The sequence below is a fragment of the Ictidomys tridecemlineatus genome, chromosome 8 (genome assembly GCF_052094955.1).
Source record: "Ictidomys tridecemlineatus isolate mIctTri1 chromosome 8, mIctTri1.hap1, whole genome shotgun sequence".
NCBI lineage: Eukaryota > Metazoa > Chordata > Mammalia > Rodentia > Sciuridae > Ictidomys > Ictidomys tridecemlineatus.
In genome coordinates, this window is record NC_135484.1 from 133,664,190 (window position 1) to 133,680,921 (window position 16,732).

The following is a 16,732-nucleotide window of genomic DNA, read 5'->3' on the forward strand; positions in this document are numbered from 1 at the left end:
AACTCATCTTGTCCAGTGCATGTAAACAAAAATAAGGCCCATTGTATTTACCATTAAAATAAAAAAATATGGGTTGGAGTTAAAAAATGCCTTCTACTGTCACATATATCTAATTAGAACAAATAAAAACAATAACAACATCAATAACAACAAAGGAAGCTGAGATTACAAGTGTTTTCCACCATGTCTGGTTCAGAATGGTATTTTAAATGTACATGGTAAATGTCATAAGTAAGGGATTCCTGTAATGAATACTAAAAACTAAAGGATCTTTTAGTTTGTACACGTACTTGTTTTTTAGTTACACATTCTCATAGCAGGTATTTATGAAGCAGGGCATACATGACTTATCCAGGAAATGAGTGATTTATTCAGTATTACAAAATATCCAAATTGAATTTTGCTATTAAGGACAGTTCCTATCCATGAACAACTGCTGAATGGAACCGGGTATTTACTAGTGGCAAAGTATATTAAGCATCGTTGTTGGAGCTACAATTTCAGGAAGACCATTGGCAGATATGTCACCTGGGAAGTTTATGACAAGCAGCCAGATGGATTCTCAACTTTGCTAGTGGATGTAACAATAAATGAAGAAATCAGTCTGGCATGATCCAAGGGTGTGGGGAGTGAGGCAAGAGGAGGCATCTAGGGTGAGAGAAGAGCACAGAGGAGAAATACCTGCACTACATTTTAGTAGACTAGAATACTTGGTGTCTGGAGAGTAATTGCTTCCAAGGGAAGAATGTGCTAGGGAAAAAAATTTCAAAACAATAATTAATTGTACTGGGATCAAAATGTTAGGATAGGGTGCAGGAAGGAAGGCACAGACAGTATTCTTTATGAAATCTCCATGAATATAGAGATTTTTGAGTTACAGTTATTTTAGAAAGTACACATGACTTACTAGAACATGAAGAACATTGTTGCTTTGTAAAACAAGACAAAAATTTAAAATTTAAAGATGGGGATATTCAAAATTTTGAAGTACTGATGAGTATGAAAAGAAAAATGGAACCAGTGATTGCATTAATGAATAGATCACTCATATGTAATTCAATATCGTGAGGGAGCTACATCAGAGCTAGCTATGAAAGAAGCTGAACTCAACTACTAATTGTTCTTCCTAAGAAAAGCCATTGTGGATGCTAAAACACATTTCTGAGATGATAAAAAGATTTTGGAGATTTTATTTTATAGATATCAAGAGGTCTATACTGTGCTTATAAGTGAGGATAGTCAGTACCTGGATAGTTTTTGGGGGAAAAAAAGGTAAAAATTCTATGAGAAACCTCTACTGGTACACGTAAAGAACACATCGACATTAAGGATGCCAGACAGTCTTAAGGATAAACACAAAAACTATCTTTCAATAAGAGAAGGTACCTAGTTACGTAGATGGATTTTGAGTCTTTAACAACAACATTTAAATCCAAACTTGACCATAAAAAAGGGACCTCCAAGGAGAGGAAAAGAAAACAAGAGGAAGCTGAGGACTTTATAATCAGTACACAACTACTATTTCATTAAGTATGAAATGCTTTTGAGTGGGGACAGTAGCTGAAGAAGGATCACAGGCTTTGGGAGGAATGTCAAATGTTCCTGGGATCCTGTGAAGTATGGGCAACACACAGTGGAACATTTGAGAAGCAATTGGAGAGACTGAAACCTAAAGCTCTTGCAGTTAAGTCCAAGGAAGGAAAAGGGCAGGAAAGGCCAATGTGATTAAGGAAGGATATAAAGATTAGTATGAGGAGCCTAAGAGGGAGGCTTAAAATATATAAACAGTGATTTAGAGATATAAACTATTTATAAAATACAAGTAGTAAGAAGTCTAGAGAATAATTACAAAAGAGGAAGCATTCTGATTGGGCATTATTGACAGCATTCCACACCACTGTGGTCTGAAGGTGCCAGGACATTAAAACTGGAAGGGACCTTTCAGAACGAATAGTCTAGCTTCTCCTTTCACAGAGCCAGGAGTGCCGGAAGAGTGGCGCTGGCCCTAATCTGCTCTCTGCATCCTCTGACCCTGGCTTCCACCAGGCAGAGAAAGGAACAAAGAAGAGCAGGAGTGGAGGGGAGAAGGAGAGCCTTCGAGGTCAGAAGATCAGGATGGAGAGACAGAATGCCTCTATCAGAGCTGCGGCAGATAGAGTGGGGGATCTCATTTCCTGCTTTGGAAGGGCAAGTGTGCAGTAGTGAGAGCAGCTACAGGAGGAAAAGGGGACAAGTTTCAGGACAAAAGTCCACCCTGGTGAACACGTCCAGGGATTTTCACCCCCAAATACAGAGGGAAGCTCTAACTGGTATTTATACAAGTCCTCTGATGACAGATCAGATTCCTGAGGTCTGGAAAGTGTTACATATCATTATTCCAAACAGGGCTGTGAGATAGAGCAAGCAATTACAGGCCATTTAACTTAACATAGTTTACGGAAAAATATTAGGAAAAGTTTGTGGTGGGGGACAGCGGGAGGGACAACTCGACAAGCATATGGTGGTCTTATTAGAAACAGTCCACAGGTTTTCACGGGGGAGGGAGTCACTTGAGCTTGCTGGTCAGACTTCTTTGAAGTTACTGCTTTTCTAGTTCTAGATTTTAACCCATGATTTTTTTTTGCTAATATCTGTAAAGATTAGGAATAAATATAAAGTTTCTATGTAAATAAAACAAAAACCAAGCACAACTTAAAACACTGGAAATACAACAGGGAGAAAAGTAAATTTTAAAGACAAATGGTATAGCAATGAAAAAAAAGTTAGTAAATATCACCTAGTGGAGTTTAAACCAAAATATATTTTCAGGAAAATAATTGATTTGGGTCTGTGATTGTATCCATCACCCCAATTCCTACAAGTGCTCTGTAGACAAAAAGGATTTTGTTTATTCCAATGAAAAAGTCTTATTTTTTATTTTTTAGTGAACCAACCATATGATGTGGTTAAAAATCTGGCACATGAAGATGAATATTCCATTAATCCTTCCTTTGAGAATTTTCCAAGTTAAAGTTCTCAAAGACAAAGAGGATATCTTTGTGGTTATTTTAAACTAAACAATAGGTCAGTACCAATTTTCTCATATTTTTATATTTCCATATCACTGAATAGCTACTGAACCTTCAAGAAAGATTCCAAAAGAATGAGAACCAAGACAGAACAAGTACATATTAATGTTTGCTAGAAGTCTCCATCAGCCTTTGTTATCCACTTATCACTGGTTAACCTGCACAATTCATTAATGATGTCCTACGTTTCCAAAGGTTCTGGACTCTAGGAACTGGTATCATCGTACCTCTACAAGGGAAGGAGCCACATGTGTCTTGTTCATACTTGTATTCTCAGGGTCTAGCACAGTGTTTATTAAATATTCAGTGAGTGAATAAATAAACAATATTAGGTATTTACTGTGTGCCAGACATTGTATAATGGACTCTGTCAAATCTCCAGCAATTCTTTGAAAGAAGTTTTATTATTAACCTTACTTTTAACAATGAGAAAACAGACGCACTGAGAAGTTAAGTAACTTGCCTAAGGTCACACAGCTACGCAAAAACAGGTTTTGAATTTAGGCAGTCTGGCTCAAAGTCCTACATTTTTTGAGGGGAGGGGTTCCCAGGACACAATGTTACTACTTCTCCAGAAATGAGTATATTCTGTAATAAATCTGTGGGATAAACCTATGTATGTATAAGTAACCATACACAAGGAAGGAATCTTTTTTGTTTTGTGTTGCAATGCTGGGGATGGAATCCAGGGCTTCATGCATGCTAAGGCACTCCCAGGCCAAGGCACAAGTCTTAGGTCGTACAGAATTCCAAGTATTAAGATTGCCTTCAGCAAATACTGGAATTCAGAGTCAATGAGAATTTAAAGTCTAATTTCTAAGATTCAGCTATCTGTAGCAGCAAAACTCCTAAACATCTAAAGGAAACCCCAAAGGCTTATAGGTTAAGTACCATTAAATGGGGCTCCATTCAGTTCTAATTGGATGCTGAAGTCTTTGGTCCAGAATAAAAACATTCCAAGTTGGAACAAGAGCAAGATTTAAGGGTTAGCATTGGATAAATCAGTGAGGAAAAAAGTTATCAGCACATGCAGAACCATGTTCTACATGTCTCACTGGTGGCCTCTTTTGGATGAGTAACCGACTTTGCTGAGCAAAGGGACTTACTTAAGACTAGGCTGAGCTTATTAAAAAAAATAACATAAAGCTCTAATTCCTATTAATTTTGCTTTAGGATATTCATGTTATGAGACCTGATGTTCTCATCATATTTTATTGTTTTCAAATTTTCTTCTTGGTACTTTTTTTTTCTGTCAGTCATTCTGGAATCTGTAAGAAAACCTAGTTTATGCTTTTTTATATTTGTTTTCTATTTTTTGGCCTGGTGATGGCTTTCAGTATACTGAAACATGCTCTACCCATGAACCATTCCCCTTGGGCCAAGTTTATGCTTTTAGCTTCGAGTGCCTCTATATACTGAAGATCTTGGGGGATAGATGACCAAAGTTGATCAGGAGAATAAACTTTCATAGAATCAATCCCAGGAAGAATGAAAAGAAACCTCTGGCTTGTGCAGAATAGACTGTTCTAGATGCCTTTGACAGGAAGAACGGTCATCCCAGAGGAAAACTCCACAGAAGACATCATGTTGTTCTAAGTTTTAGGGGAATCTCATTCTGAGGAATTAGGTTAAAATTTGTAATATCACTATACAAGAAAAGTACACCCAGTGGAATACCAAGTTGAAGTGGAGTGAAAGTAATTAATGCAGCCTAGAGGCCTAGAAAGATAAAACATAGCTTAAGATCCAAAATCAGGAGGGAAATGGAATCTCAGAGGAGAGCTAGATGGGTTGTTAAAAAAAAAAGCAGGCATATGAAATTAGACACCACTCTTATGTTCAAACAATGCCAGTGTCAACAGAGTTGCAGAACAGGTATGATGATAGCGCTTGAATGAACAAAAGAAATGGAGGAGGGGCATAGTGTTGCTGCAGGAAAGAGGGTCCATGGGGATTCAAGAACAAGTCTTGTTAGTCTTAGGGTCCCTTTCCTGTTCAGCAAATTCTTTTGTTCAGTGTCCTTATCAATCCCACACCTTGCCTAAGTGAGAATGACAGACAAGCCATTCTTAATGACTTCCTAGCTTTTGAAACTATTTTGGGGTCAAGTGAGAGAAAGAGACACATTTGAGCTGTTGTAAGCACTCGGGTTTCTTTTGGCTTCATTAATTTTCCACTCTGAGATGACTATTTTTGTTTGTGAGCAGAAAAACGAATTTGCACATATATTTTATTTGTGCAATGTTCCAGAAAAATGATGCCCTTGTGGCACCTCATGGGGACAGGGGAAACAAACGGCAGTGTGGCTTGGGACTCTAGACAGGCAGTCGGTGCTGTGTCAGCAGCAGTGTGGCTGGTATCTTCCTCCTCCAGGGACAGGGCACATCCTCTCTAGGCACACCCACTCACCATTAGCACCAGGAACAATTGTTGGCTGTGTCAAAGCCTGGGCCACGCCCTGTGCCGGGACAATGCAGGACCACGCAGTCCTGCCTCTCCCAAGCACTGGCTGCTTCCTTTGCCTTTTCTCCCCTCCTGTGTGTACCAGAGCACCAACTACAGCTTTTTTTTTTTTTCACTGTTTGAAACAACAATTTTAAAGGGTATTTAATGACTACATATTCACATTTGATTTTTCTTTTCTCTGGCAGTTTCTTAATCTTTGAAAGGCTATACAACCAGAAAGAAAATTGGTTCAAAACAGGGAAAGGAGTTCAAAAGGATTCTACCTTCACAGTTAATATGCACTTAATTTGGTGATCATCACATTAGAATGCCGCAGTCTCAAGATGTGGCTTCCAGTTATCTTTGTATATTTCTATTATATTTAAGATCTTGTGTTTTGTCACCATAGTGAGAATGGACCACATTAAAGTAACAATACTAAGCTACATGTTTCCATAAATTCAGGAAAAGAAGATATTATGCACTAATAATATATACTATTGATACTAATGATCTATGGGTTATTTCATTTTTTTTTAGAGAGAGAGTGAGAGAGGAGAGAGAGAGAGAGATAGAGAGAATTTTTAATATTTATTCTTTAGTTCTCGGCGGACACAACATCTTTGTTGGTATGTGGTGCTGAGGATCGAACCCGGGCCGCACGCATGCCAGGCGTGCGCGCTACCGCTTGAGCCACATCCCCAGCCCCGGGTTATTTCTTAATAAAGGGACTTCTGTACTTATAAGTTTATTCATCTATCAACCCATCAGTCAGTATTTATTAAACACCTACATTGTTATACTCTTTTTTAAAAAAGTCCCTATCTTTAATTCAGAGTTTAATAAAGGAAGAAAGACACGAAAACAAGTGATTATAATAGGTACTATAATAGAATTATGCACATCAGACAATGTGGATGCATAGGAAAGGGGAGAAATTACAGTGGTAGTAGAGTATTGGTCAGAAAAGGATTCATAGACTGTGTGGTACTTGAGGTGAGTCTTTAGACTGTTAATCACTTAGGTATGTCTGTGAATATGTCTTGTATGGGTATGCATGAATGTGAGTGTATGTGTGCACATGTGCAAGGGTACACAGGCTCAGCTAGAGCATCAAGTGATCCTCCAGATCCCACAGACCCTGAAGGTCCAGAGCATCTGACTTATAAAGTTAGCATTGGAGATCAGCCATCAGAACAGACTAATGTGATGGGATGTGCCCATGCTATCAGCCTCCATTTCTGAGATCAACTATTTCCTTGGGTGTGTTTTACTCTTGTTTTTCTTAATAGTCATGGATTTTTGTGGTGATAATGATATCACAAATTTAATTCCCGTGTTCTGGTTTGGGACATGCCTGCAGAAGGATGCCAGAGAGGTACACAAATGGCTTTGAAAGTTGGCAATAGGCATTCAATGAGAGCATTTTCCCAGTTAGTGGCCAAATGTGACCACACACTGGGCGATGAGGGAGACCTTACCACTTCAGTTGGTCTGTAGTATTTGAGATCCACAGTCACGTGAACTTTGCCGGTCTCTTTACATCTGCCCACTTCGTTTTCATTCTTTCCTTCCCACCTGTAAAGAAGATAAACACTTAATCAGCTCCTAATTGCTTGGGAGCATCTGGCCACAGTGCAGACCTTGAGATGGCTGCTTTCTCCCTGCAGGAGGGGAGAAGCTCATTAACTGTAGGAGGACAGGCCCGCCTAACCCTGTCATTAGAGCAACAGTGCTTTTCAAAGCTTTTCCTGGTCTACTTTGAATAGGAAGTTTTCCCGCTTTTTAAAAAAATATCATCAATTCAGTAGTGAGGCTATAGAAATGAACAGATTAGTTAATAAAAGGAACTTGGTAACTTTTAGGCATTTCAAACATTTTGCTCTTTTTCATCCCCCTCTTGATAAAGGCAGTTATTTGGAATTAATATATTTTGTCCTCCTCCCTTTATTTTTCCCTTCCTTTTGTACTTTTTGAGAAATTTAGTGTCATTTCAATGCATTCCATTTGAGGATAAGTTCCATATCCTAAATGATGACTCAATTCATTTCTGTATTATGTACAAGTGCCCCTGCCCTCCTCAGTCAGCAGTGGGCCTTGTTAATAAATCTCAGATGATTAAAACTCTAAAAAGTGCACAACTAATTGTTTGTTTCCTGCTGAGACAGGGTGCATCAGCATCTCCCTACCATGTGCTCCACTAACTTGATTGGCATATTATTAAGAGTCCCGTTTCCTTCCCTAAATACCCACAGTTGACAACAGTGAAGATCCATCATGATTCCTCAAGAGCACATTTTTCCAGGACACACCCATTTACTTCAAGACCAGCTTCTCACTGAAATCTACTTTTCTGTTTTATTTTCTCATTTTTAAAAAATAAACAATGCCAATGGCTTAATGTTGACCTATGGATTTCTACAATCTGCCATCCCAACAACAGAATATACTTGTTTATGTTTAAAAATGAATTTTTTTCTGCAAGGAAAGATGTAAAAGTTTACATTTGATGTCAGTGCTCATCCTTAGAATGAATTCGATTTATCAGCTGGAGATGAATTCTATGAACATGGGACAAGTCTGTGTGTTCCCTGGACCAGTCACAGAGGAATCAAAGAGTACTAAGTTAGCTAATTGACTATGCAAGTCCCAGGTACCATTTAAGATAAGCATTAAAGATTGATGAGGGATATATATATATATATATATATATATATATATATATATATATTTGTTTTATAGTACAGGCTCAAAAGGTTATAATGAATAATTATAAGACATCAAAATGAAAGTATTCTATAAACTGCAAAGTTCCATGTTAATAATGGATACTAAAGGAGGGTTAAATTTTAAAATAGGTTGTGTACTGGAGCTCTGACCTCACAAAGTTTTATTTTTATTTTTTATGATGATGGAGCTTGAACCCTTTAGCACCTTTAACACTGAGTGAAACTCGCAATCCTTTTTTAAAACTTTGAGACAGGGTCTTGTGAAGTGGTACAGGCTGGCCTTGAATTTGTGATCCTCCTGCCTTAGCTTCCTGGATCACTGGGATTACAGGTGTGAACCATTGTGCCAGGCACAAACATTCTTTTGGATCAATCACCTGAATATGCTATGAAATCACCTATTGATATCAAAGAGAAATACTTGACGATTGGAGGAATCTTCAGTTTATCAGTGTGCCAACTCTGTTAAGAAAATCAAGGCAAATATGAAAAAAGTCCCACAACAGTGAGAGAATTATACCACAATATGTAGAATAATATAAACTGTACAACTGGTTATTTTTCAATGACTTTCATAGTGATTAATGTGAAAGGGAGTCTTTGATAATACACTTATTTGTTTTAACTTCTTAATGTTGAGTGGATCAATCTGACAAGTTATGTAGAGCTGAGAGTTACAAAGCAAGGAATGATGGGATCAGAGGTGTTTTTGGAACATTCACCTAGAAATAGGATGTTCTGGAGTATGGAGAATGGAAATGTTTTATAATGTGAAACTGAGTAATGATAGTAATCAGAATTTCTTATGGATAAAGACCAAAGGACGAAAACTGCTTAAGTCATGATTTTTTAAAAAATATCATTTATTCTTTTTTTTTTTTGAGAGAGAGAGAGAGATTTTTTAAAATATTTATTTATTTTTTTAGTTTTCGGGGACACAACATCTTTGTATGTATGTGGTGCTGAGGATCGAACCTGGGCCACACGCTTGCCAGGCAAGCGTGCTACTGCGTGAGCCACATCCCCAGCCCAAATATCACTTATTCTAAAGTTAATTGGCTAATTGAAAACTTTTCTTTGGTTAGGCTTCCAGTAAATGAAAGAATATTTGTATTTCATAGGCAGGCATTAACTTCACTTCTGTCTACATTCCATACTTTACGAAGAAACACAGTTCAGCATGACATATCATTTTTCATGACAGTCGCTCCACCTAAAGCCAACACTGTTCATAATATTGTGTTTTTTACAATGTGTGGCTAAGGATTTAGTCTACACTGACCTATGTACACATACATATTCCAATATGTCATTTGTATTGGTAAATAATCTCAGATATTATGATCTGGAAAATTGGTGATTCAAATCTATTTATAATTATATATTTTTTGAACTTGCACAAACACATATACATATTTAAATTGATAAAGCCACAGTAAAGACTTGGGACAATTTCCCTGATTTGAGAAGGAGCATGTGATTCAGGAAAAGAATGAGGCCAAGGAAGAGGGGTCTTTGGACCCTAGGTCTGCAAACCTGTTCATAAAGACCTAGGCAGTATGGATCACATAGTTTCTGTTAGGTATTTCCCTTTTCACTCTTCTTTTGCTTCTTTCCCCCTCTTCTCCTTTTCTTTTTTACCTTAATTTTTCATAGTGCCACCCTTTAAAACTGCAAAACCCATTCTTACTTCTAGGATAGTAGCAAGCAAGCCTTAGCAGAGCTTTGGCCTGCGGGTCAGAATTGCCCCCCCCCCCCCCATTACCTCCTCACTCTGGACTAAGGGAAAGCATTTATATCAAGAGGCTGCATGGCTGGACCACTTGATTTTTAATGTCTGCTACTGACCCTCTTTGATTGCTTTGCTAGTCACAGCACATATTTGGGATTTGTTATACTAGTCGAGGTGAGAAAGGCTAAAGGAAGGACACACTCCCTTTTAGGAGCTTATTAAATACAACCTGAAAGTCAGATTTGGGTTTAATATTACTTTGGCACCTAGAGGTCAGAGCTCCCATTAAAGCTTTTTTGTTGCCATCTGACCACTGTCTGTTGGGCTTCCATCTTGCAAAGTCAAAACAGTCTCTAAGGCACTTAGAGGGCATTGCTTTCTACAATTAATATAGCTACAATGAATAATCAAATGGAACTAGGAAATGGCTCAAAGTGGAACTGGGTTGGCAAAAACCACTTTCTAATTTGCACCAGGTCTGCATGAGGGCAGTAAGCAAAAGTTTGGGCAAAGAGCCAAAAATCATTGTTACAACAATACACAAAACACTTGTATTAACAAGCAAAAGGTAACAGCTAACTAGTCCTAACAAGTAATATTATGACTCAAAGAGTTGCAGTGTCAATGAAACGATGGTGGCTTTTCAGGGAGTAGATTGAGCCAATTAATTGGAATTACTACCCACTAATTTGGATCAGCGATTTATCAGGAAGGGATTCTATATAATTCAACTTTTAAAAGAAACCACTGGCTCCTAATAAGCATTAAATGGCAATAGAATAACAGGATCATGCCCAATAAGGCAAGATGAGGTCCTATTAAAATCTACTCAATTGTGGGTCTTTAAAAGAATAACAGACAAAATCAATCAGGTAAGTTGGACCTGCATGGGAGGGAGCAATGCACTGCTCAGAGTAACTGAAATACTGTAAAATCCTTCAGGAATTATTTTCAAGAAAGGCTATTTTATGAAGGTTGGAGGCTGCAGTGGCTAGGGTTTGATAACACAAAGCAGTCACAGTCCTGGAAGACTTATTGGTTTCTGAAGAGATGGGTGGTTTGTACACACTTCTGCTTCTTCTCAGGTCCACTTTAAAAAAATTGAGTAAATTCATGAAGGCTAAAATAACAGGAAAGAGGTGAGAAGGAGCAAATTCTGGAAGGCAGATAGAACAGTGTTAAAACTTACCAGAAGCCCTAGTCAGAGAGCTGAGAATGAACCAAATTTACACTTGCAGAAGCCTCCACCAGGAACCAAAGTGTGGGTTGATTATCCTCTGCCTGGGAGGCAGGCTGGTGCTCCACCCCTTCCCATTCCTCAGCATTTGGCAACTGCCCCACCCAGCCTGGAGAAGAAGGTCGCTGGACTGAAGGTCATAGGCCCAGTGAAGGGTGGGTCAAGATGCTGTAAACCAAATATATGCACAATGAACCTGGGGACCCCTGCCCTGCCCTTACTGTGTGGGCAGTCAATCCTATTTTCTCCCAGTGATGAGACTTAGGAGTTTCCTTTGTGCATCAGAGATTTTCCAGCTAAATGGCCTTGTCAGGTCAGCCCATAGTGATACAGGCAACTATGGTTAAGCTCCAACTATATTCTCAAAACTCCCACTTTGCTATTTAGGCCCCCACTTTTAAACAGAAGCAAAACCCAAGAATTATCAGACAGATATGTGAGGAAAATCACATACATAAAAGGTCAAAATCAGAATAAATAGAAAAAAAAGCAACTTGAAACAGAACAAGCCAAGATGGAAGAATTTTAAAAACAAAACTTTCACATATATACCTTTAATATCCTTAGATACAGAGCTACGGAATGATACCAAGGAAAAGACAACTGGATACTATATATAAAAAAAGGACACTTTGAAAAATCAAGAGATCTTAAAAATGGAAAAAGTAAAATGGCTCAAAATTCAAGAGAAGATTTATTATTATTATTATTATTTCGGGACGGAGTCTTGCTCATTGCCTAGGCTGGTCCCGAACCCCTGAACTCAAGAGATCCTCCTGCTTCAGCCTCCTGAGTAGCTGGGATTACAGGTACGTCCAACTGTATCCAGCTAAAAGATGATTTTAAGACTACATTGAAATGTACATTGAAAGTTGTGAAAAAATATGTAAGCATGCAAACAAAACACAACAAACAAACAAAATAAAAGGCAGTTGATAAAATGAGAAGACTGCTCAGGAGATCATTATACCAGATTTCCAAAAAAAGAGTACATAGAAAAATGGAGCAGAGCAAATAATTATCTTAAAATAAATCAGGAAAATTATCAGAGTAGAAGCAAATGCATTTCCTAACTAGAAGGGTGCTCTATATAATGGATGGGTCTAAATCCATTGTGTTACTCTGCTTTCCACTGCCATAAAAAAAAGCCTGGGAAAATAAACATATATGGAGGAAAGGTTGTTTATTTTAGGTCACAGTTTCAGAGGCTTCTGTCAATGATCACTTGACCTCGTTGCTTTGGACCTTACAGTAGAAGAGGCTGATGACCTCATGGTGGTTGGGAAGCAAAGAGAGAGGAAGGGGCCCAATATTCCCTTCAAAGGCATGTCTCCAGTGACACAACTTTCTCCCACCAGACCACACCTCATTAAATTCCCACACCTCCTACCAATAGTACCACAGGTGGGTGTTTTGGAGACACTTATCCAAACTACTGCATCTACCTTACATATTTCAGACCATTGGGACCAAAGGAAGGCAAGAGCTACTTCCCAGACAGAACAAACACAACTGGAAGTCAGATAAGCTCTTGGTTTCTCATATAACATTGTAAATCTTCAAAATTCCTTGTACGTTGTTTTGTTTTGTGTTTGTGTGTGTGTGTGTGTGTGTGTGTGTGTGTGTGTCTACGAATTGAATGAATTGAAACCAGAGTCTTGTGCATGCTGGGCAAGTGATCTACCACTGAGCTATATCACCAGCCCAAACCTTCAACATTCTGAAAGAAAATTATTTCCCATCTAGAAAGATGTATTGGCTACAATATTAGTTTTAAAGACAGACTAAAGATATTTTAAGATATGCTTGGCTACAAAATACTTGTTTCTAGACATCCTTCTCAGGAAACAAACTAAAATTTTGCTTCACTCATCCACAAGAGGTGGCATGTACTTGTAGTCCAACTACTCAGGAAGCTGAGGCAGGAGAGAGAATCCCTTGAGCCCAGGAGCTTAAGGCCAACCTGGGCAACATAGGAGGACCCTGTCTCTAAACAAACAAACAAACAAACAAACAAACAAATATTCTGCTTCATCAAACAAAAAGTTTTACAAAAGGTGTCAAAAGTGGGATCTAATATAAGAGACTGGCTAAGAGAATCCTCCAAGTGAGTGTGAAGGGAGACCTAGGGTGCTGACCCTCCTACTTACCCAGACTAGATTAGGCCAGAAGCTTCTAGAGAGATGCTTTAGTAAGACATGACTGTTTGACTAATTTCAGGGGGTGGGGTGGAATGGAGAGAACCTGAAAGCCTTCAGAAGCAATTTAGACAACTGGGGCAGAGTTTAGGGTAAATTTAGTAATAAATACATAGAAAATTAAGCAAAAGGAGAAAGAATGCATTTAATAAGACTATGATCAACAAATGATAATGGTATAGAAAAGCAAAAATAATTGTGATTTAATGGAATGAATACCAATCAGTCATAAAAATGTAATGCTGAATACTGAGCTAATCAAAAATTAAAATTTAACAATAGAGTATTAAGAGAATAGAGGACTGGGTAGAAAAAGAGAACAAAGTACTCATTTTGAATAAGAGATCAGAGAAAGCTAACAGATAATGTCTAGAAGAGAAATAAAATATAAAAAAACAATAATCACAACAATTTATTTGGAAACATGAAAGTAAAAGCCAAAATAATCAGCTAAAAGAGTGTAGTAAAGGACAATAGGATTTCTATCTAGAAAGAGAGAAAAAATAAGAGTGAAACAAATAATGATCATGAAACAAATCAAGACAATTTACCGGAGAAGAACTATTTACCTTTTCAGATGGAAAGGGCCCACAGAATATCCCAAATAACAAGCGGAGCTGGCTGAGAGATAAGCTTTATATGAAATCAGTCAGGACTGATGAAGCCCTTTCTTTCTTTTCATTTTTATTTTTTTGGTACTGGAGAGGATTGTACTCAGGGGCACTCAACCACTGAGCCACATCCCCAGCCCTATTTTGTATTTTATTTAGAGACAGGGTCTCACTGAGTTGCTTAGTGCCTTGCCATTGCCGAGGCTGGCTTTGAACTTGTGATCCTCCTGTCTCAGCCTCCTGAGCCGCAGGGATTATAGGCAGCTGATGAAACCCTTTCTAGAGCCCCCTGTGTGTGGCAGAGATTGGGATTCTGGAATGACTGCAGCCAGACTCCACTGGGCTCAGTCAGAGCTCTGCTCTGGGGACAGGCTTTCTGTCCTACCATTTCCTCTATAAACCCAACACTTCCTTTCAGGTCTCCTCCTGCCATTCTTCCTCTGGGTAAGGGCAGGGGCTGGCATCTTTGGAACCACTAACATGCCAGCTCCTGCACCGAGGACATCTCCTACAAGGTGGTCAGAAGAGTCTGCACAGAAGACGGGAAGAAGCCATTTGGAAGAGGCAGGTCAACTTGGAGGGCTTGGCCTCAGAAACTGAAGGCACAGGGGTGTCTGCCCAGGGCATGATCAATAATGTCAAATGCTAATGATGAGACACAGGAAGATGCGGGATTTGAATGGGTCCCCAAAAGTGCTAGAAAATACTGGTATGTTGGAGTGTCAAGAGCAGGAGACTGGAAAGAGAAGGGGACAGTGAGGAGGGGCAACTCTCAGATTCCTTTTGTCAAAGCAGGGAAAAGGAGAAGAAGGCAGTGGCTGGATCTGAAGGAGGGAGGAATGGCAGGCCTGGAATCCTGAGAAGGCAGGAGGGCAGAAGTCAAAGGCTAGGAGGACAGACTGTTTCCAAAGGGCCTAGGGAGGGGGACCTGCTGGTGGAACAGGAGAGATGAGAACTGGTGTTTTAATCACAACCCCTGCCCTAATGATGGAAGATAACACCAGTCTCCTGGACACCATGCGATCTGAGAACCTCAGCTGCCTACAGCTCTCTAGCATTGCTGTTGAAATGAAGACTCGTCTGCCTCCATCCCTGCCCAGAATTCTTCCATTTTATTTATATTAATGATGCTAACTGTTCTTAAATGAGGGGTTTCTGGCAGCAAAAAGTCCAGCTGTTACTTCTGTAGTTATTGAACTACAACAAAAAATGTAAAATTTAAATTCATTCTCCAGCTGTTCATGTAGAAGGCACTTCTCAGGATTAACACCTACATTTATTCTGTGCTTTCTATATCAGAGGGCCCTTAGGAACGTTAACTGCTGAATCCTGCCAAGAGTCAGACAGGTAGTGTAATCTGCAGTTTATAAACGGGAGAAAAAGAAGATCTGAGGGCTGAACGATTTACAGAAGGCCATACGGGGAAGAGGATTTGGAGCCAAGATTGCAGAGCTAGGCTTCTTGGCTCCACCATCCTTGGCTCAGGTCATGACTATTTCACATGGCTAGAAAAAGCTGATGGGTGGGGGTGCCCTCTTAAGAGGGTACTATCATTTTTATGGGGAGCCCTTCCCAAACATTTTTCCATGACAGTTGTCATTTGTCACCTCACTTTCTTCTTTTTTATCAGCATCACTGAGAAGCTTTTCATTAGAGAAGCTCTACTTTCAAATTGTCTTTTCTTATGCTTTATCTCTAGGAAATCAGACTGGCATGAGAATCCAATGGGAAAGTCTTATGTGGTGGTGCTTACCCGGGGGGAGGGAACCCAAGAGATTAAAAATAAATAAATGCATAAGCAAATAAAGAAATAAGTAAAACAGACCAGCAATGCTCCTCCTTAGCTGTCAAATGGCAGTGGAAGAATTTTCAAATGCATAGCCAGCATTTAAGTGAGTCTTGGTGTTTCCATGCTATCTTTATATGGATTGCTAAACATTATCTGGCTGCCTTATTTATTTTAACTCGGTAGGGACATTACTATCTACCCCAAAAGGATACAGGTGGAAATTTTCCTCTTTTAAAAGAGAAAGCAAAAGGATCGGAGGTCTTTTACAGGGCCATGGAGAAGGCTGGTGTTCGGGCTCCATGTGAAATCTCAGTCACAGTTCTGGGCCTGTGCTCACCTCTTCTACCTATACAACCACATCTATCCATCTCCTTTTCTTCCATCTCCGACAAATTTACACTGAACACCCCTGAGTGCCAGCAGCTATAGCAAGCCAGGAGCTAGACCTGGTCTCTATCCTTCAGGAACCTGGAATCTGGTGACTACCACACCACATGGAGACAGACAGGATGTTGTCACAGCCCAGAGGAAGACACCTGGCACAGACCTGGTTGGAGGAGAGTATCAGCCCCAGGGAGGATGTCTGAGCTAAGGCCACAAGGACGCGTGGGAAGTGGTCAGGGGAAGCAGAAGGAATCATAGGAGCAGGTAGTTCTTGGTATGCCCTGAAGTGGTCAAGCTGGTTCACCCAGCTTATTGGTTTGCCTGGCACTAGCACCCACATACAATTCACTGCCTTCTGCCTCCATGCCTTTGTCATGTCATCCCACCCACCTGGCAGCTTTCCCTCTTCTTAACTACTCTCTGCATTTCCCACTTGGACAAGGGCTGGCTTCAATCTTTTCTTTAGATATCTCTCAACCTTGATATGGTGCCACTACTTCAGTATTGATGTGATACATTTGTACACTGCCATCATCTTA

At 39.4% G+C, this 16,732-nt stretch overlaps 1 protein-coding gene across 2 annotated transcripts in view; it reads right to left on the bottom strand.

The window, feature by feature from the left end:
- Gmds (GDP-mannose 4,6-dehydratase) overlaps positions 1-16,732 on the bottom strand; it is a 615,427-nt gene that overhangs the window by 92,017 nt on the left and 506,678 nt on the right. For both annotated transcript variants that reach the window (XM_005335160.4, XM_078020438.1), the window contains exon 9: positions 6,995-7,091. In XM_005335160.4, coding sequence (XP_005335217.1) covers positions 6,995-7,091 — 97 coding nt within the window. The remainder of the gene's footprint in view (positions 1-6,994; positions 7,092-16,732) is intronic.